The sequence below is a fragment of the Pempheris klunzingeri genome, chromosome 7 (genome assembly GCF_042242105.1).
Source record: "Pempheris klunzingeri isolate RE-2024b chromosome 7, fPemKlu1.hap1, whole genome shotgun sequence".
Lineage (NCBI taxonomy): Eukaryota > Metazoa > Chordata > Actinopteri > Acropomatiformes > Pempheridae > Pempheris > Pempheris klunzingeri.
The window spans coordinates 708,487-728,556 of NC_092018.1; the positions used below are offsets into that span (position 1 = coordinate 708,487).

Sequence of the window (20,070 nt, forward strand, 5' to 3'; positions counted from 1 at the left end):
TTAAAACGAGCTCAGGCTTGACGTGATGCACACGATTCCATATCGGTGTGAGTTTTCATGTGAACCAGGTTCTGGATGTACTCCAGCTTTAGTGTGTCTATGGTGTACTGTTCACAAGGCTCCGTACGCACTGCACACGCCATCTTTTATTGAGTTTAAAATATAGTAAACACATACACACGTTTCAATCAGTAACAGATGTGGAATAAAAAGACAAAACTCCCCGAAACACCAGCAAATGTTGCAGAACATAAAAACTGAATTGTACTTGGGCCGATGTCTTCCAGGGAGAAGCAGGTCAGAGTTTCTGTAAGAAAGAACGGACACGGAAGTAAAGACAGTCTGCAGTTTGTCTGATTTCTGATTGATGTTCTCCAGATGTTCTCCTGACGGCTCAGAAACTCACCAAAAACAGCCCAGACGTCAGAGCTTTGGGCTCAGCTGAGGCCAGAGGAACACAGCCGCTTTAATGGTAAAGTCTGTTTTGATCATCGCTCATGAGTTTTTACTGGAAATATTTTTATTGGAGACGGTCACATCGGCTCTGTGTCGCCCCCCCCCCCCCAGTTACCTTCAGCCTTCAAACACCTCTCTGACGTCGCTGGTTTAACACTCAAACATCCTTTTCATTTCCTGGTTTTACGTTCTGATGTCATTTTCCTGCTCAGTAACTTTAAATTGGCACCAACTGGACAAACAGGACACAGAAGAACAGATTCATCTACAGAGAGTTTATTTCGTCTTGGCATTTCATTCATTGAAGGGTTCTTTTGTTTTTTACAATTATGGCTAATCATCATTTTCTTCTTCTAACAAGAGAAGGGAGCAAACAGACGTGTTGAGAGGCATGAACGAGGCCGGGGGGGGGGGGGGGTCGTCATGTGTGGCCACGTGTAGCAGGAGGTACATTCAGATCGGCGGGTGCACGCGTGTCCTCTGCACGGACACGGTACACCGACACTACCGACGCCTTTCCACAAAAACTCAGACAAACAGCGAGGACACAAAAACACGAGGCGGCTCCATCGTCAGGAGTCAGACTGACGGCGCTCAAAGAGAGAAATGTGACAGAGAGCGGCAACACTGCCTGCATACCTGAGTTACACCTGGCGGCCCGTTCTCTCATCACACATGAAACACGCCAAAGACCGGACGACCAAATGGAGGCTCCACGCCGAGCCTCGCCACGCCGCGGCAGGTCAGCGCTCTCGTCCTTGGCACTTTATCTGTCAGGCAGAACCACACGCTGAAGACCAACGAGAAACAAAGGGCGGCGCATCAGGACCACGGAGGGAAAAACACAAATACATAAAGAATAGAGAGACAGATACTCCGAGAAAAAACTTTAAGGTCTAAACTTGATTAAGGTGGCAAATATGAGAACACACACACACACACACACACACACACACACACACACACACACACACACACACAGAGACAGACACACACACAGACAGACACACACACACACACACACACACACACACACACACACACACACACACACACACACACACACACACACACACACACACACACACACACACACACACACACACACACACACACCTTCTGGAAAATAAAGAGAATCAAAAGTCAAAAATTTACAAGAAAAAAAACGTGAATATTCTGAGATTATAAACGACACAAATTAGAAGAAAAACAACACAAAAAAATTAAAGCGTTAAAGTTGGAAATTTATGAGAAAAAAACGTTTGTGTCAAGGAACCACGTCACTCGTCTGGTCACTTCATGAATTTATCATCTCAGAGTATTAAGTACGTTTTTTTCATCGGAAATCCTGGAAATATGTTTTTGTAAATCTCGAACTTAAATCTCAGACATTCAGTTTTTTCTCTGAATATTCCCTCTGTACTTAATCTTTTTTGCCTTTGATGGCCCTGATAGGCCACCGTACTGGTCGACTAATGGACTGATGGCGACAGCAGAAGTGGAGCGGCGAGGATCTGGAGCTCAGACGGACAGACGGAGGGGCTGAAGGCCGGCCGGTCCACGAAGCACAGAGCAGTTTGTTTGCTTGGAAAGTGCAATAATACGTGGAAATTTTCCTTAAGAGCCAAAAAACAAAACCAAATGAAAAATAAAAGCTTCACAAAGTTGTTCCATTTGAGAACCACTGATGTCCATGTGAGCGGTGAAGTCGCTCAGCGGCGTCCTGAACACCGACGGCAGGAGTGTTTGCTCCAGTGAGACGTCTGCAGTCGGATTAAAACAGTCCACGAGTGTCCCGGTGGGGTAAAATCACCGCAGGTCCATCACCGACACCGTGTGGTCGCTGATGGTGACGTGTCCGGCGTGCTGAGGACGGAAAACACACGAGCTCATCGGTCACATGGACACAAACACACAGCGAGACGTCAGTGCTGCGGTCAGGATAATTAATGTTCTGCATGCTGACAGTAGGGTTAGGGTTAGGTGTTCAGATGAAGAACAGCTTCTACGGCCCCGTTTACTACTGTTTAAGACAGTTTAAGACAGTTTCCTACTGTTTACTACAGTTTAAGACAGTTTAAGACAGTTTAAGACAGTTTACTACAGTTTACTACTGTTTAAGACAGTTTACTACAGTTTACTACTGTTTACTACTGTTTACTACTCTTTACTTCAGTGTATTGTGCATTGTTACTGCATTGCACTAATTACCCATAAAGTATGCCTGGTTTTCTGTTTCTAATATGATTGTTGTTGATGTTAACTGCCCATGTGTAAAAACAGGGGAGTTACCCTTTAATGTTAATAAGCATCGCTCCCACTGGCAGCAGAGGGTCACTCACTGTGAATAGAGGAGGGTCTTTGCTGTGAGGGTGGAAGCCTTTCTGTTTACATGTGGAGATCTCCTCTGTTCCTCGATCCGTCAGCCTGAAGTAGCCGATTCTGGGACAAACACAACCACAGACACGGTCACACTCGTAGGAAACTACACAGGCGGCGCGCCGACAAACACGTCAGACGTTTGTATCGACGCCGCAGCAGCAGCAGCAGCAGCAGCTCTCACACTCACTCGTTGAACTTGGGCGAGCAGACGATAGCGATGGCCTCCGGCAGCATCATCTGGTAGGAGCAGTGAGTGTGGAGGTCGACGCTGGACAGGAAGGCCGTCTGTGTGGGGTGAGTCTGGAAAACAGAGAGGACGGGATCCATTTACTGAAAGTCTGAGGCAGCCTAAACACTCTGTGTGTGCACAAATAAAGATATGACCTGTGGTTAGCAGGCTGGTATCATCTGTAGGTCACTGTTAATGTACACTAACTGTGGTGGAGTCACTATTATATCATGTTACAGTTTTACTGAAGTCTCACTGGGTTTACGTGTGACTTTGGGGTATTTCACTCAGTTGGATTATAATGTTGTATATATCATGATTATATAAGTGATTTGAATATGTTTGCATATTCTGACACTGACTGAAGTCCTACGAGGCCACAGCTCCTGATCACGACTCTCACATCATATTCCTGCACCACATTACTGACCGCGTTTTATATTACATTAAGATATTTATGGGATGATTCACTTTTCTCCCGATTCGATTCTGTCACAATATTTGGGCGCTGATTCGCTAAGTATTGAGATTTTTGAGTACTGTGACTTGAGGTCACCGTGGATATTTTATAAGAACTGGAGCCTCACTTCCATGTTTTCCCAGTAGCCAATCACGGCACCGCAACAACAAATCTGCTCATTTCCCCATCAGAGCAGCGCTGTAAAGGAGCTGTCGGTGAACCTCCAGATGTAAATGTGGTCAGTTTTTATTTTCTGTGATGTATATCTTTAATCTGTCCAAACCATAGAACAGTCTTTTCTGTTTGAATGATGTCAGCGCTGCAGAACGAGCCAATCAGCAGCCCCGCTGGGCCAGAGGATGAACACTAGTGCTTATATTCAGTGGGCCACATGCTGAACCTGAAGACACAAACTTTCCTTTAGCATATGCACCACACAAGTGTTTCTTATTGGACAGGACAGCCGCCATCTTTAGCTTCAGTATCCAGGTCACATCATACGTCCGTGGTGTCAACTGCAGAGTGAGCGCTGCTCTTTGGCGTCCTGCTACCATGAGCTTCACCCACATTATGTCCCATTATGTGGCAGTCACACAACCACACAGACACTCTGACTGATGGAGCAGCAGCTCTAAAATCCCTGTTTTAGTGAATGTAGTCTGGTGTGTGTGCTGTTTGTGGTTAAACCAAAAGGATCTTCCAGGTCTCTCTCTGTAGGGATCCTTTCCATGATGCTGTCACACACTTAGAATAACACTCTGAGCCTGTCAGTGGATCAAACAACAAAATAAACACTGGCTTTGCTGCGTGATGGGTCATCTGACTGTGTTTTCCAGAGTGAATTTCTCCTGACAGCAGGATTTTCTCCTGGAGGATATCGATGCAGCTGCTGGTCTTGTGGGTTACACTCTGGGGGGGGAGGACTCTTTACTCACATGTATCCAGCCCAGGGTGATGAGATCGTACTGGTCCTGTATGAGGAAGAGCTCCTCCTCATTCTCCGTGTCACAATAGTCCGGTCCGCCGCACTGCTTTGGTACGATGACGTGGGTCACAGTAAACGCATTTCTGGTCTGGAACAAACACACAGAGCGACACGCTGTTAAACTCCTTTAAATTATTCACCACGGCCGACGGCCAAAAAGCTGTTCAAGGTCTCTGAGTGAAGTGAGCAGAGCACGGACCGACTTTACACTCAGTCACACTCACAGAAGAACAGCTTAAAGTTAACCAACAGATTTGGGAAGGTGACAGACGTGTCAGATTATGTGGGGCCCCTCTGGGGAGGGAGGTCAGCTGACGCTTGGGTCTCATTTACAACCTTTGAATCCACATTCCTCACACACTGCGGACGGATACATCTCCGTTTATGGGATTCAAACATGCAAATGCTTTCATTTATTTACAGAAATGTTTGTGCTTCCTCTCACAGATCTGTTCGGTGCTGCTGCTTCAACACAGCCGCTCTGTTTTCAGTCTTACCAGTTTGCCACACAGGATGCCACAAGTTTCTACAGCTCGGCTTGTGTTGGCCTCGGCCAACCTCAGAAAGCTCCGACACAGCTCGGCGGGAACAGCCAACTGCCGGAGGGCATCCACCATTGTATCTGCAAGCACCATGTAGAGGGACAGACACGAGCTGAATGTAAAAGTTCGACTCCTGTGATGTTCTGAAACAAGGCATGGTGTAAGCAGGGCATTAAGTAGGCCAGAAGAATAAATACTTTAGAGCAGGAGCAGGCAGTATTTAAATCCTCTGACGGCCGGCCCCCCGCCTCAGAGAAACATTAACTCACTGTTGTTCCCCGGGCTGACCAGAGACCCGGGCTTCAGCGAGCGGTCGAAGGTGGGCGGGCCGGAGGTGGGCGTGCTGGCGGTTGAAGGAGGGCGGTTGTATTGGTGGTTGGTGGAGCCGCTCAGGTCCCCCGGGCTCTGTGGGGCGGCGGGGGCGACCGGCGAGGGGCCCTGGATGCCGGGAATGAGGGGCGTGTCGGGCGAAGGCGCGGTGGGCGTGGCGAACTCCAGGAGCACGCGCTGGCGTTCCTTCTCCAGCTCCTGGCGGCGGATCATCTCCTCGAAGGCACTGAACTGCTCCTGCTCCAGCTGCCGCCGCTGCATCACGGCCACGCGCTCCCGCTCGGCGTCCAGCGCCCGCTGCCTGGATTGCTCCCGCGCCAACGCCTCCTCCTCCGCTTTCTGAACAAACAGCAGACACGAGCAGGAGGTCACTTTGGGACGACCTGCCTCATCGACTTTCAAGTCTCGTCTAAAAACAGTGAATTATCGAACGTTCTACCTGTTTCACCTGTCAGTTTCCTGTTTACCTCAAATATCACCTGTTATTGTTGCTTATTGTTCGTAGAGCACTTTGTACACGCTATTTTAAAATAGTGCTCTATGAATAATTGTTTTATTGTTAAAACGATGTGACGTGACATCTGAATGAAAGAGTGCAGGACGGAACTATTCAAGGTCGGTGTCACGGTTACTCTGTTAATGAACATTTCAGGTTTCCATAACATGTAAAATCAGTGTGCCTAGTCATAGTTAAAGGTGGGGGTGCAAGCAGAGTGCGGCAGGAAGTGTTTCATTTAATTAAGATCTAAAAGTGCCATTTTCTGCAATAAAGATCCTTCAATCCTTTCAGTATAAAGCTCAGTTTACGTTGCACCATAAAATATTAGTTCACTATCAATATTAGTTAAGCTGCAGAGCCGCTGAACTCAGCTTGGGTGCATCTCCAATCAAAACCAAGCTTACGATGTGTGTGAGTCCATCCACAAGAAACTTCTATCTATCCTTAAATCCTAAAAGTAAGGTAACTCTGAACCCCAAAACACTAAAGAGGACCACTAAACCCTAAAAGAACCCATCCTCGCCTGTCACAGCGTACTGTAGCATCGTGTGCCGGCTCTGCTGAGGTGAGACAAACTGACTCAGATGTTTAGAAATAATAAAGTGGTTTGGTCAGAAGGCGCCTCAGGTGTTTTCAGTAGGAATCAGTGCTGTGTTTTTAACATGAGGGGCTGCTGACGTATCTCAGGCTGTCAGGAGGCGGCGGGCGCTTCACCTTTTTGACGAGATACTGAGCGTAGTCCTGCTCAAACCTCCTCAGAAGAGCTTTTTTCAGAATCTCTGCTTGAGGAAAAGCAACATCCTTTAGTTTCTGGAGGAGAGAGAAAATAAAGAACAACGTCAAGCTTAAATATTTCCTTAAAAACAATCCAATCTGGAGGACAGCGTGAACACTGTGTGCACCTTCAGCGTGTCCTTCTTCTCAGGGATGTAGGCCGTCTTGTAATCCCGATGCTTGGGGAGTTTTTCTATAAAAAGCCTTGGTGAAAAGAAGAAATACAGGATTCAAATGACTAATATTACTGAGAGAAACAGGCGCTAGTCGTTCCATTATGGACTCTTCCTCTCCTGTCTGTCCACTGTTAGACGGATCCACTTCACTTTTAAAACATGTTTGACCTCATGTCTCTTTCTTCGGAGCAGTCAGACAGAGCAGCATGCAGCTCACATTTCCAAAACAGTTATATTTTGTGGATGTTTCAACAATATATGTGAGCGACCATCGCTCCCTCTCCTGCATGGCAGATCGAGCTATAAACACTTCGGGCACGATAAAGAATAAAAACAGATGGAGGATTCTCCTCCTGCCCCTGAGCTGGTGGACGTTTCATGTGGTTTCCACGTTCCCACGTCATCTGAAATGTTTCTGCTCTGAGTTTTTGGTCCTCTGTACGAACTGATCCTTACAGTATCGTATTTACAACATAACATCTTTACTGTCTTTAAAAAACCTCAAACTAATCAGGACCAAACCAATTACAGCAAAGTTAAACACCTCCTCCAACACTTACGTGATGTATTTGTTGTAGAGGACGAAGGCGTGCTCGATGTTGCCCTCCTCCGTGTACACGTTAGCCATGCGGATCATCTCCATGCCAGAGCGGAAGTAGCGGCGCGGCGGCATGTCGTCGTTGACCTCCACCGAGCTCCCCTTCTTGGTGAGAGCCCGGACTCGCTCCTCCGGCTGCAGACTGACGTCGGTGTGGTCCGCCATCACAAGTCAACCTGCGAGCACAAGCTGAGGGATTAATACGACAACCACCTTATAATAATAACACAATATAATCATAAAATAATAATCAATCTTATGTTGTGTTTAACAAAATTCAAATAAATAATTTTCAAACAAAACGGTCCTGCAGAAGATTTTAACAGCTTGTGACCCTTTTAGCACCTGGAGCAGACGACATGCTGTATATTGACAAAAAGTTAGTTTGGATTAACCCTTTAAAACACCGAAAGTCACACAACAACACAAACTAACTACCTGATGGAGGCAGCAGCAGACCAGCAGCTCCTGTGTTCTGTGAGCTAAAATCCCTGTTTTTGTGAATGGAGTCTGGTGTGGACAGACCTGGAAGATCCTTTTGGTTTAACCACAAATAGCCGTTATATCACTCTCTGCACACACACCAGACTACATTCACTAAAACAGGGATTTAAGAGAACAGGACACAGGAGCTGCTGTTTGGTTATTGTGTGACTTTGGTGTTTCAAAGGGCCAGTTCAGATCTGAGCCCTTTATATCAGTTCAGTGGACCACACAGTCTCCTCCTGTATGAACTAGCACAAAGAGACAGTGTCTCTCTTCAGTTCACACTCTGTATCGAGGACACCACTCGCTCTGAAAGTCCCTGGCTGCGTATATTTAGGAGAAACTCTGCTGGGAGGGTCCGTCTGGAATGATTCTCCTCATTGATCAAACGAGGACCAATGTGGGAACGCTTCCTCAGCATGCTGACTAACAGTCAGATGGCTTGTATTGATCACGCCATGACGGCTTCTTGGCGGCTGACACAGAAACACAGCATGGTGACAGACAGCCAGTTGTTAACCGTTAAGCTCAGGAGGTGCGGCTCTGAAAAAAAAGGCTGATTAGTGCTTTCTACTTTCTTTGTGTTTCTACAGAAACTAATTTTACTTTTATTAAAGTGTTTTGAGTCTAACCTGTTGAAGCATGTCGAGCCCACAGTGTGATCAGAGACCGGACATTTACTGGAAAAAACAAGTCAGCAAACTTGTGTAAACTGTCCTTTGTCACTGCTGTCGTCCCCCAAATGAAATACTTTGTTCCAAACGTTTCTGTTTCCTGTTTAAAACATGGGAACCGTAACATTAAGCACATTTCTGTGGAAGCTAAACCAACAGTCCAACACTGTACACGTACAACTTTCATCTACTTGTTTTTGAGTAGCTCCATTTTAGTGTTTCAGTACGTGAATCAGTGTGAACAGTGTAATTAAATCAGCTTCACATTGACCAGATACAACATTTCAACACTGTTCACATATTAATGCATCAGTAATAATACTCCAACATATTCTAAGAAAACCCTCCAAAGGAGTGATTCTAAATAAGTAAGTGTGGTGCTGCTTTTTTCCCCTAAAGTAAAGGATACAAATACTTCTTTCATCAGAACTACTGAGCTATGAGTAAAATAAATATATTTCTAAACAGAATTAACTGTAGGACCACCAGCTTATTACCAATACTTACTGTACATGTATAATTATCTACAACCCTGTTCTATTAAGTCTATTAAGTCTGCCACGGTTTATAGTTTGTTTTAAAAATATTTATACTTATATTGTTTCTTTTCATCATTATTCTTCATTTTATTCTGTCTTATCTATTGACATCTTACTACTTTGTTGTAATTTGGTGTATTATTATTTTATAGCTTGTATTATTATCTTAACTAACCATCTTTGATTATTGTCGTATTTAATAACCTGTGTTTTATTTGAGCTGTTCTGCATTAGATTAAACATCCTTCGTTTGGTCAGACGCTCCTGAAGCGCGTTGAATCGATTTGTTTGGAAGGTGCTGTATAAATAAAGTTGGATTGGGTGATTGATTAGACCTGATAAATACAGGTGAACTACAACACTTCATGTGAGCCAGCTGTCGGGCAGAGGAGGTCCGTATGTCTCCGGGTATAACAGACTCCACACCTCGTTTATTTACAGTCTTTAGACAGCCTGGTGTCTGTTAGCTGTCACCACTCATCAATGCTCCTCAACGGCGTCGCGTTAGCTTAGCCGCTAACTTGGCTAACTTAGCTAACTTGGCTAACTTTAGCCAACCGCGCGTTCTTTACCCCACGCGAACTGCATCGGCTAAAACCCACAGAGTAACTTCCTGTTCTTTCTTACCTGGTCGAGCTCCAGAGGCCTACATACAGCTGGATCAAAACACGTCCCGAACCAGATCCAGAGCCAGCTTCAGCTTTAGTGGGCTGCGCCTACAGCAGCTACCTGCTCACTTCCGCAATCACAGTGACTTCCGCATGACGAGTCGTGACGTCAGCGGGGAGGGACGCAGATATCGATAATCAATTCTTTATTTAAATGAATATCCTGCGTCTTTATACAACATCAGGCTGAGTAATATCTGCACTATTTTATATTTAAACTTTCTCTCAATAAAGACGGAAAAATAAATAAATTAATTTATAAACGAATTAATCGACCAATGAATAAATTAAACACAGAAAAACAACAAACAATTCAAATGCAATAAATAGTGTCAAAAAATCATTTACCAATTATTAATAGCCAAAAAAATATTTCAAAAACAATAAAAATGCTCTTTTATTTTACATCTGTACGGAAGATAGAGCCTATTTTAATTCATGTTGTATTTGATAAGATGAATATTAGCTATTTATTACTTCATAGATTGTTCTTACTTTGGTTTATTCTGTACTGTAGTAAAATAAAATGTCACTGTTTCTAACAGGGCCGGTTTTTTCTACACCACGCATGCGCAGTCCTGCTGTTTTCATCGGTCTTGTTTACTGTGAATCATCGTGTCAGTCAGAAACTACAGAATACAGAAGGAAACACACAGTTTACTGATCACTTTCACCGAGGATCGATTACCAGCTGGCTCGTTGGTCTAGGGGTATGATTCTCGCTTTGGGTGCGAGAGGTCCCGGGTTCAAATCCCGGACGAGCCCTTTGATATTTATGGAAAACCGCAGTGTTTCCGGCTTGAAGCTGGAAGTACCGGGAGGATGGTCTGACCCTGAAGGCCCCTCCGGTGTGTGGTCCTGATCTGGTCACTGCACACACACACACACACACACACACACACACACACAGGCTGTGTACTTCTACTGCTGTATGTTTTCAGTGCAGGACAGTGTGGTATTAGTGCTCTGAGTACTCCAGGTATTCTCTAGTACTCTGAGTACTCCATGTACTCCCTAGTACTCCCTGCACCACAGAGCTTTGACTCAAGACTCAAACATACTATTACCATTAATAATATCACACAAAATACTGCAGTAACAGTAGTACTGTCCTTCATACGTTTTATATATTTATATTTTTATTTTTGTGTTTGAAGTTTATTCTTATTCTTTTGGAGCTGTGTGTAACAACAGCAACTTCCCCCTGAGGATTATTAAAGGGATTCTGATTCTGATTCTGATTCTGATTCTGATTCTGATTCTGATTCCGCTACCTGTGGTATTAATACCTGTCATGTAGTAACAGAAGCATTAATACCTGTCTTGCAGTACCTGTGGTATTAATACCTGTCTTGCAGTACCTGTGGTATTAATACCTGTCTTCCAGTACCTGTGGTATTAATACCTGTCTTGCAGTACCTGTGGTATTAATACCTGTCTTCCAGTACCTGTGGTATTAATACCTGTCTTGCAGTACCTGTAGTATTCTACCTGTCTTGCAGTATCTGTAGTATTAATACCTGTCTTCCAGTACCTGTGGTATTAATACCTGTCTTGCAGTACCTGTAGTATTCTACCTGTCTTGCAGTATCTGTAGTATTAATACCTGTCTTCCAGTACCTGTGGTATTAATACCTGTCTTGCAGTACCTGTGGTATTAATACCTGTCTTGCAGTACCTGTGGTATTAGTACCTGTCTTGCAGTACCTGTGGTATTAATACCTGTCTTGCAGTACCTGTGGTATTAATACCTGTCTTGCAGTACCTGTGGTATTAATACCTGTCTTCCAGTACCTGTGGTATTAATACCTGTCTTGCAGTACCTGTAGTATTCTACCTGTCTTGCAGTATCTGTAGTATTAATACCTGTCTTCCAGTACCTGTGGTATTAATACCTGTCTTGCAGTACCTGTAGTATTCTACCTGTCTTGCAGTATCTGTAGTATTAATACCTGTCTTCCAGTACCTGTGGTATTAATACCTGTCTTGCAGTACCTGTGGTATTCTACCTGTCTTGCAGTACCTGTGGTATTAATACCTGTCTTGCAGTACCTGTGGTATTAATACCTGTCTTCCAGTACCTGTGGTATTAATACCTGTCTTGCAGTACCTGTGGTATTAGTACCTGTCTTGCAGTACCTGTGGTATTAATACCTGTCTTGCAGTACCTGTGGTATTAGTACCTGTCTTCCAGTACCTGTGGTATTAATACCTGTCTTGCAGTACCTGTGGTATTAATACCTGTCTTCCAGTACCTGTGGTATTAATACCTGTCTTGCAGTACCTGTAGTATTCTACCTGTCTTGCAGTACCTGTGGTATTAATACCTGTCTTGCAGTACCTGTGGTATTAGTACCTGTCTTGCAGTACCTGTGGTATTAATACCTGTCTTGCAGTACCTGTAGTATTCTACCTGTCTTGCAGTACCTGTGGTATTAGTACCTGTCTTGCAGTACCTCCTGCTGACCACACGGGGGAGACGCGGCCCGTTTAATAACGTCAGAGTGGCTACGTCACCGGTGCTGATGATCCTATCACGTCGTCCGCGCGCCGCCGCCGTGTGCTGTATTTGAATGGGAGGAGGACGCTCGGAGGATAAATTGATCCTCATCCGTCTGTCGGTGAGAGACTGTCCGGAGCGGAGACGTCCCGCTGCCCGCCCCTGACCCTCTGTGCGCCGGAACGAGCCCCCCTGCGGTCTGCCGGAGCCCCCGGTACCTGCTGCTCAGAGGAGCCGACGCTGACGCACTTTGTGCCCCCAGCAGCATCACCGGGTAAGCTAACTGTCGGGGCTAGCGCCAAGCTAGCGCTACACCTGAGCGCCCGTTAGCTGAGCACCGAGCCCGGCGACCCGTTACCCGGGAGGACGTTCATTTACACACTGAGGGCACCCGCGTCCGGTGAGCTCCCGATCCGGACCGGAGCCGGACCGAGGACTCGATGTAGAGGCTAATGTAGCTGGATGAAGTCAGACACGAGGCTGTGAATCAGTGCAGCTTTGCATCACTGGGCGCGTTGGTTTCATGTTTAGTCATAATTAGAGCCAGAGGGGACACGTGTCTGTCTGTCTGTCTGTCTGTCTGCCTGCCTGTCTGTCTGTCTGCCTGCCTGTCTGTCTGCCTCCAGGCAAGAGGCAGGAACTCTGCGGCCACAGACAGACAGACAGCATCACTGTGGCTGGATCAGAGCTGCTGCTCCTGTTCCCCCAAACCACTCTGTCCTCTCCACACCGAGCCTGGTGATGATCACAGGGTTAAAGTGTCGACATGTGGCCTCTGGAGGGGTTTAAGGTTTAAAAAGGGGTTAAAGTTCTAATTTCAGTAGTAACACTAATTACTATCTGACTGAATCAGTTGCATTTTAGATGAAGGAATAAAAAGAGGCCGAGAGAGCCTGATTGATTTGAGTAGATTTACTCCACCACAGCCCTTAAGGTGCTGGAAAAGCTTGAAAAAGCCTGAAAAGTGCTTGAGGTGGGCTTTGGAAGAGGCACAGGAGCTCTGACGCAAGAGCAGAAGTCCTGTCCTGTCTGTGTTTAACTTGTGTGATGCAAGAAAAGTTTTACACTTTGGAACCAGTGTGGTCCGTTTCCTCTGCCCGTCCGTCCACAGCGCCGAGCTGGAGGGGTGCCAGGTCACCTCCTGGGCGCCAACACCACCTCACCCTCCCCACACTAAAATATTCTAATTATTAGAATAAAAAAAACAAGAAAAGTAGCAAATTTTCATATTTGAGAGGCTGAAACAACCAGATTATTGGATTGTTTTTCCTTGACAAAGGGCCCAAACGATTAGTAGCTTATCAAACTAGTTGCTGATTATTTTTCTGTGGATCAACTGATGGTTTATTTGACTAAAGGCCACAGCTGTGATGGACAGGACACTGTGAGCCCTGAACGTGACCGTAAAGGTGCTCGTGCAGCCGAAGGTAAACACACTGTCAGAGGTTTACTGCTCTAATAGTAACCGGTGGTTTATCAGAGAGGTGTGGAACTAAGAAAAGTCTGTTCCAGACATTGAAGGTCAGATTTGATGAATTATCGGGGCAGGTCCTGGTAAATCTGGGATTTCTGTGAGTCTTAAGAATAAAAGATTCACCAAACCAGTGTGTTTAGTCCTGACTGGGTGAGGGTAGGGCACGAATCCTGGAGGACCAGAGTCTGAGCGTTTAATGACACTGTTTACATGCAAAGTCGACTTTTTAGTCATGGAAAAGTCTGGGACTTTTACACTGGACAGGGAGCTGGAGCCCTGATTCATGTCCAGAGCTTCATCACATGTTCTGTCTTAAGATGCTGTTCTGGTTATTTAACCAGAACTGCAGCTGGTAGACAAACGTAGAAAGATGCTTACAAACTGGCTCTGTGCTCCACGATGGCCCCTGGGGAGAAGTGAGGGCTGAGCCAGACCAAGTCAGGCCTAAAAGCCCTTTAATTTTCTGGTGAACGGTTCTTTGTTGCACACTCAGGATGAGTGGAGAACGCGGACAATGCGTTCGGCGAAGCAGCGTGGTGCCACGGCCATCACTCACTCCTCTAATGACGGCCTTGGTTGGTGATATCAGCCAGAGGACTGAGAGAAACAGTAATTATGGGCTCGATGAGTCGCTGCTCAGCTTAACCTGCCCTAACCCGCTCCAGCGGCATAAAAAGTGACCTGGGGAAGACAGATGAGTGCGCAGACACAAGAGGACACACCAGAGTCTGCTTTGAATTAAGAAGGAACTAATGAGCGGCAGCAGCTGTTTGTGTCTCCGCTCTTAGACGGTACTGTGAGCTTCATCTCTTCGATTATATATGAAAAGAAATGTCTTTGATACGTGAGCCACGGTTCTTTATAGCAGAGACTTTTAAGTGGTGGCTGTGCTGAGAATTTTGGATAAATTGAGCTGTCATGTGTTGTTTGACTGCAAATTTTGCCTCCAAAGAAAAACTAGTTTTAATGTGAAGATTTTTTAAAGATTTATCAAAGATAAAGTCTAACACTTAATTGTCTGGTACCAGTCTTTTATGTTACAACAAGATGGATATAACATACAGATGTGTTAAGATGAAAGAAGAACTCTTTTAAACGTTTCTACATATTTTTAATGGGTACAAAAAGTTTTGAAGTTATTTCGCTCACTTCAGAGCCACCAGACTCCATTGAGAAAAACAGTAATTTTACCTCACAGATTGAGTTGCTTGTCTTCTGCTGCCTCCATCAGATAGTTAGTTTGTGTGTTACACAGATATTGTGTTGGATCTGAATTAACCTTTTTAGAAACACAATAACAGAAACTAACTGACTGATGGAGGCAGCAGCAGAGCAGCAGCTCCTGTGTGCTGTGAGCTAAAATCCCTGTTTTAGTGAATGTAGTCTGGTGTGTGTGCTGTTTGTGGTTAAACCAAAAGGATCTTCCAGGTCTCTCTCTGTAGGGATCCTTTCCATGATGCTGTCACACACTTAGAATAACACTCTGAGCCTGTCAGTGGATCAAACAAGCTCTTTTAGTGGACCTACTGTGATCAGGTGCAGTTGTCCCAAAGGATCACGTTGCAGCCATTGCAGCCCGTTTGGTGTCTGCTGGCTGAGGTGATCTACTGGACCAGTTCCAACACTTTTACTACCTACCAGTCACTCACACACCAGGATGTGGACACAGAGGAGCAGGGATAGAAACAGTGGAGTCCTCCTTTAAATGTGAGTACAAGCAGAACAGTTTGAAGTATACTCCCAGTCTACTTTACTTCTACTTTACGGCTTTGCTGAATGCAAACAGGCTGTAATGGTTCTGTTACAGGACTAAAGGTACTTTGAACAAGGTTCAGTGTGCTTTTATAGTCCTAGATATTGATATGGTACTTGGCATCACAATACAGCGGAGTGTGCTTTCTTCATCCGGTTGGCGCCAATAAATAGTTTCAGTTCGAAGTGGGGGGGTGATAACTCATGACTCTCTAAAAGCGGTTTGAATTTAGACGTAAGGCTGTCCACAAAGGCACCGTTAACCCTTGACCTGCTGTACCATCCAACTATGATGGTCATCTAACAATGATGAGTCATATGTCACAGTCTGAGAGGGTACAGTCCATTCACTGGATGGAAGAAGGTTTTATAAAGATCCAAAAGACGAGTGCAGAGTGTGAGGAAAGGTGTGCTGAGACACCTGGAAGGTAACCGTTTCTCTCTACACAGCATGAAGCTTGAACAAACATCAGAATACCTCCCACGGGCTGAGAGCAGGATGTAAGTGAGCATCAGAGCAGATTTGGGAGGGACAAGTACAAACACAGTTTCCATCAGCACTTTTTTCAGTCACGACTTTTAGTTTGACTGAGTTTGTTTGTAGTTTCTGATAACCGGCACTAATGAAGGCAGCACTTTTCCACGCTCACAGTCAGAAGTTTGGAGGTGTTTTTTAGCTCCCCTCTGTTAGCATCAAAGCAAAGTCTCCCCCTGGTCCTCTGTGTCCACATCCTGGTGTCTGAGTGACTGGTAGGTAGTAAATGATCCACTGACAGGCTCAGAGTGTTATTCTAAGTGTGGTGTCAATAGAGCCACCAGACTCCATTGTCAAAAAGCAGTCCTTTTAGCTCCCAGGACACAGGAGCTGCTGCTCTGCTGCTGCCTGCATCAGTCAGTGTGTTTGTGCTATTGTGTAACTTTGGTGTTTTAAAGGGTCACTTTGGATCCAACACAATATTTGTTTTAGACAAAATAAAACACTAACTAACTAACTGATGGAGGCAGCAGCAGACCGGCAGCTCCTGTGTTCTCTGATGTTAAATGACTGTTTTTCTCAATGTAGTCTGGTGTGGTTTGACCTACTTTGATCCGGTGCAGTTGACTAGGTTTAAAAATATTTATCCTTTATCATTTTAATCATTGACTAATTCGTTTAAAAGGCGTGTGGGTCTGGTTACATAAGTCCAGGCCCCTTTGTACCGTTGTGTGTTCAGATATCGCTCTCTCCCCGTGACTGGTAGGTGGATTAGTGTTTGTGTTGGCAGCGTCTCCTCCTGTTGCCGAGGCCTCGGCCCGCTCTCCTGTTAGACCTGTGACCGAGCAATGGCACATTTTATTTGCGCTCAGTCAGCCGGTGAAGTTGATGATGACGAGGGAAAGTTGTCACTGAGCTGTGTGTCACACGGGTCTGAGAAGCTGGTTAGACCGCCTGGTGATGATGGTGTGTTTCCCACTTTTCTGTTCTTGTTATTTGTTCCATATTTACTGGTCGCCTGTTTGTGCCAGTTTCTTTGTGGTTTCTAATCCGATTTAGGAAAATAAAAAAGTAAAGTGAAACATGGAGCAGGACAATCATGTGACTTTCTAAGAACAGACACAGATTTGAAGGGATGAACAGAGGAGGATCGGCTGCATGCCTCTGGGACCGGAGCCCAGCAGACTGTGACTGAACATTTTCCATCCTGATCTTCCCTCGTGTCTCCTCTGTTGTTTTAAAACTCATGGCAGCAGACACCGGCCATCACCACCACCCCCCCACCACCACCACCCGTTATCTCCACGGCCACAAATAGGCCCTGGACGCTCCACAGGAGCGGCCGCAGTGATTGTAAGTGTGCGGTGACATCGGCCTGACCCGACATGCTGACATTTAAAAGCAGCTTCTGCATTGTTTTGATTGGACCGCAGCCACTCGGGGACGGGCTAAAGGCTTCTGCTCCATCGCTGTTTACTGGACCTGAAAGGAGCTGAAGGAGCACAAGTGTTTGTTTTGTGTCCTGGGTCACTGCCCCAGCCGAGGAAGAGCGTTGAACAGCTCCTCTTCCTGGGTGGAGCTCAGCCAGTGCAGCAGCTAGAGAGATGACACACAGTTTAACCCTCTGCTCTCTAAACGCTGCTGCTGCTGCTTCTGGTGACGTCGTTTCTTGGAGGACCTTCTTCTTCTTCATGTCCCTAAAATGTGTCCAACCTCAGCTAGAAGGTTCCAGAAGTCAATAAAGCAGAATGAGTGAGAAAACTCAGGTGTTTTTTACACCTGTGGTCGTCTGTCTTTACTTTAGTGGTACTTCCTGTCCTGACCTCACTGCAGACAGACCAAACCACAGCTGAGACGCTGTGTCATCGTCGGCTCGCTCCCCACGCTGCACGCAGGACCACGTTTCCCATAAACCCTCTGATTTCCTAACGCAGACTGATCCCCATCCTGCTTTTATCGATCGCCCCCATCTTGGTTGTTAGCAGCCGTTATTCAAATGTTATCCAACGTCATCGTCATAATCTATTCTGCTGTATCAGAAGCAACATGGCTGCAGCCAGAACGTAAACAAACAAAGGAGAAGTGTGTGTGTGTGTGCTGCCTTTAAATATCCCCTCACACACCTTTTCTCTGCCCTAATGAAAAATAAATGAGGAAGCGGAGAGCTATCGGTTTACCTGCGGCTGCAGAGAGCCGTGTTGTTGCAGCGTTTGGTGCTCTGACTTTAGTCACTTGTTTTGAAGTGAGCCGCTGTGGGTCAGGCAGCAGCATGAACCCTCACTACGTCACATGAGCTGTCCTTTATTATGGCCATGAATCCAGACTGATGACAAAATAGTCCAACAGTGAAGTCCTGCTGTTCCTTCAATGATGAGGATCAATAACCTCCTGATAGAATCTCTAACAGTCTGAGCGTCACAGGGGACTCTGCTCTGTTCAGTACTTCTGTGGTAGTACTGCTTTTACTGCAGTACATGTACTTCATCAGCTTCATCAGCTTCCTCAGTTTGATTTAAAATCCCTCTAACAGTTGGACCATATTTAGTCGGGTGTTTAAGTCTGTGGATTAGAAAACAAACTACGTTCCCATCTGTTGTTTATTATGATGGAAATTAGTTTGCTTGTAAATTCAGAGCGAAGTTACTCCATCAGTGTGTGAGTGTGTGCATCCATCCTAATTGTGCACTTTGATGAAGATTTTATCCATATTATGAAGAAGGGCTGCAGCAGTAATGATTGTTATTGTACATAAATCTATCATTTCTATTGATAATAAATCATTTAGGCTCCAATGTGACGGCTTCAGATCGACAGCTCTGATAAACACTGCAGAGACACTCAGTTTCCAGTCATATAATCCAGAGAAACAGTCGTCTTTCTGTCCATCAGCTGATGGTTTTAGCTCCGTTATCCTCTCCTGGCGTCGGCCTGTGTCTCACCAACAACAGCAGGAAGGAGGGCAAGGTTCACAGCTACCTTTACAAGGATTCATGTGTCAGAGAGGAGAACTGGGGACAGACATGGGAAAAAAGGACTTCTTTAGTTTCTGTACAGTGTTTCCGCTCTTTTCCCAACTTCAGAATAAGGCCTCATTAGAGCGAGTCGAGGAGGAAGACTTGGCAGAGAAGGTACAGTTCACCGGGGAGACGGTGGCTGATTGAAGAGAGGAGTCTTCTTTTTTCACCTCCTCGGCTCAGAGATGGAGACGGAGACACATGAAGGGAAGAAAGTTGGTAACTGAACGCAAATTAGAAGTAAGCTCAGGCAGGAAGATGATTTTTAAAGCACAGCCACAGATTTATACTGTTGAGGGCTGCTGGTGGACGACTAAAGGGCATCTCAGCAGTAAATAAAAGAGGGAGGAGGCTGTGTCATTCAGACTCTCCTGGTCTGAGGTGTTTTAAAGGAGAACTCCACTGTTTCTACCCCTGGGTCCTGGTTCCTAATGGGATCCTCTGGGACAACTGCACCTGATCACAGTAGGTCCACTAAAAGAGCTTGTTTGATCCACTGACAGGCTCAGAGTGTTATTCTAAGTGTGTGACAGCATCATGGAAAGGATCCCTACAGAGAGAGACCTGGAAGATCCTTTTGGTTTAACCACAAACAGCACACACAGTGTGCAGAGAGCTTAAATGCCTGTTTTAGTGAATGTAGCCAGACTACATTCACTAAAACAGGGATTTTAGCTCTCTCCACACACACCAGACTACATTCACTAAAACAGGGATTTTAGCTCTCTGCACACACACCAGACTACATTCACTAAAACAGGGATTTTAGCTCTCTCCACACACACCAGACTACATTCACTAAAACAGGGATTTTAGCTCTCTCCACACACACCAGACTACATTCACTAAAACAGGGATTTAAGCTCTCTGCACACACACCAGACTACATTCACTAAAACAGGGATTTAAGCTCTCTGCACACACACCAGACTCCATTCACTAAAACATGTAAAGTAGAAATTACTGTTACGCTGCAGCCTGTTTCTCGGTTGCTGCTGAGGAAATCTACTGGACCACTTCCAACACTTTAACTTCCAGCTATGGACCAACATGGGTC

The 20,070-nt window shown here is 45.5% G+C and overlaps 1 protein-coding gene and 1 non-coding gene across 2 annotated transcripts; one reads left to right on the forward strand and one right to left on the reverse strand.

The window, feature by feature from the left end:
* Positions 1-716: 716 nt before the first annotated feature.
* Positions 717-9,867, reverse strand: LOC139204398 (STAM-binding protein-like A). The gene is made up of 10 exons (XM_070834420.1): positions 9,758-9,867; positions 7,394-7,607; positions 6,786-6,861; positions 6,598-6,693; positions 5,324-5,723; positions 5,010-5,134; positions 4,463-4,600; positions 3,026-3,138; positions 2,799-2,898; positions 717-2,322 (listed from the first exon to the last, which is right to left on the reverse strand). The coding sequence occupies exons 2-10, from the start codon at positions 7,594-7,596 to the stop codon at positions 2,266-2,268; spliced, it is 1,308 nt and encodes a 435-aa protein (XP_070690521.1). The 5' UTR covers positions 7,597-7,607; positions 9,758-9,867; the 3' UTR covers positions 717-2,265.
* A 624-nt stretch (positions 9,868-10,491) lies between these two features.
* trnap-ugg (transfer RNA proline (anticodon UGG)) lies at positions 10,492-10,563 on the forward strand. Its single transcript has one exon. It is a non-coding gene; the product is annotated as a tRNA-Pro (tRNA).
* The last annotated feature ends 9,507 nt before the right edge of the window (positions 10,564-20,070 follow it).

Excerpts from the sequence above, each read along its gene's own strand:
- LOC139204398 (XM_070834420.1), bottom strand. The coding sequence starts at position 7,596 with ATGGCGGACCACACCGACGTCAGTCTGCAGCCGGAGGAGCGAGTCCGG. Across the intron at positions 5,135-5,323 it reads GGTCAGCCCGGGGAACAACA|ATACAATGGTGGATGCCCTC; the intron begins GTGAGTTAATGT and ends TGGTGCTTGCAG. Across the intron at positions 4,601-5,009 it reads GCATCCTGTGTGGCAAACTG|ACCAGAAATGCGTTTACTGT; the intron begins GTAAGACTGAAA and ends TGTTTGTTCCAG.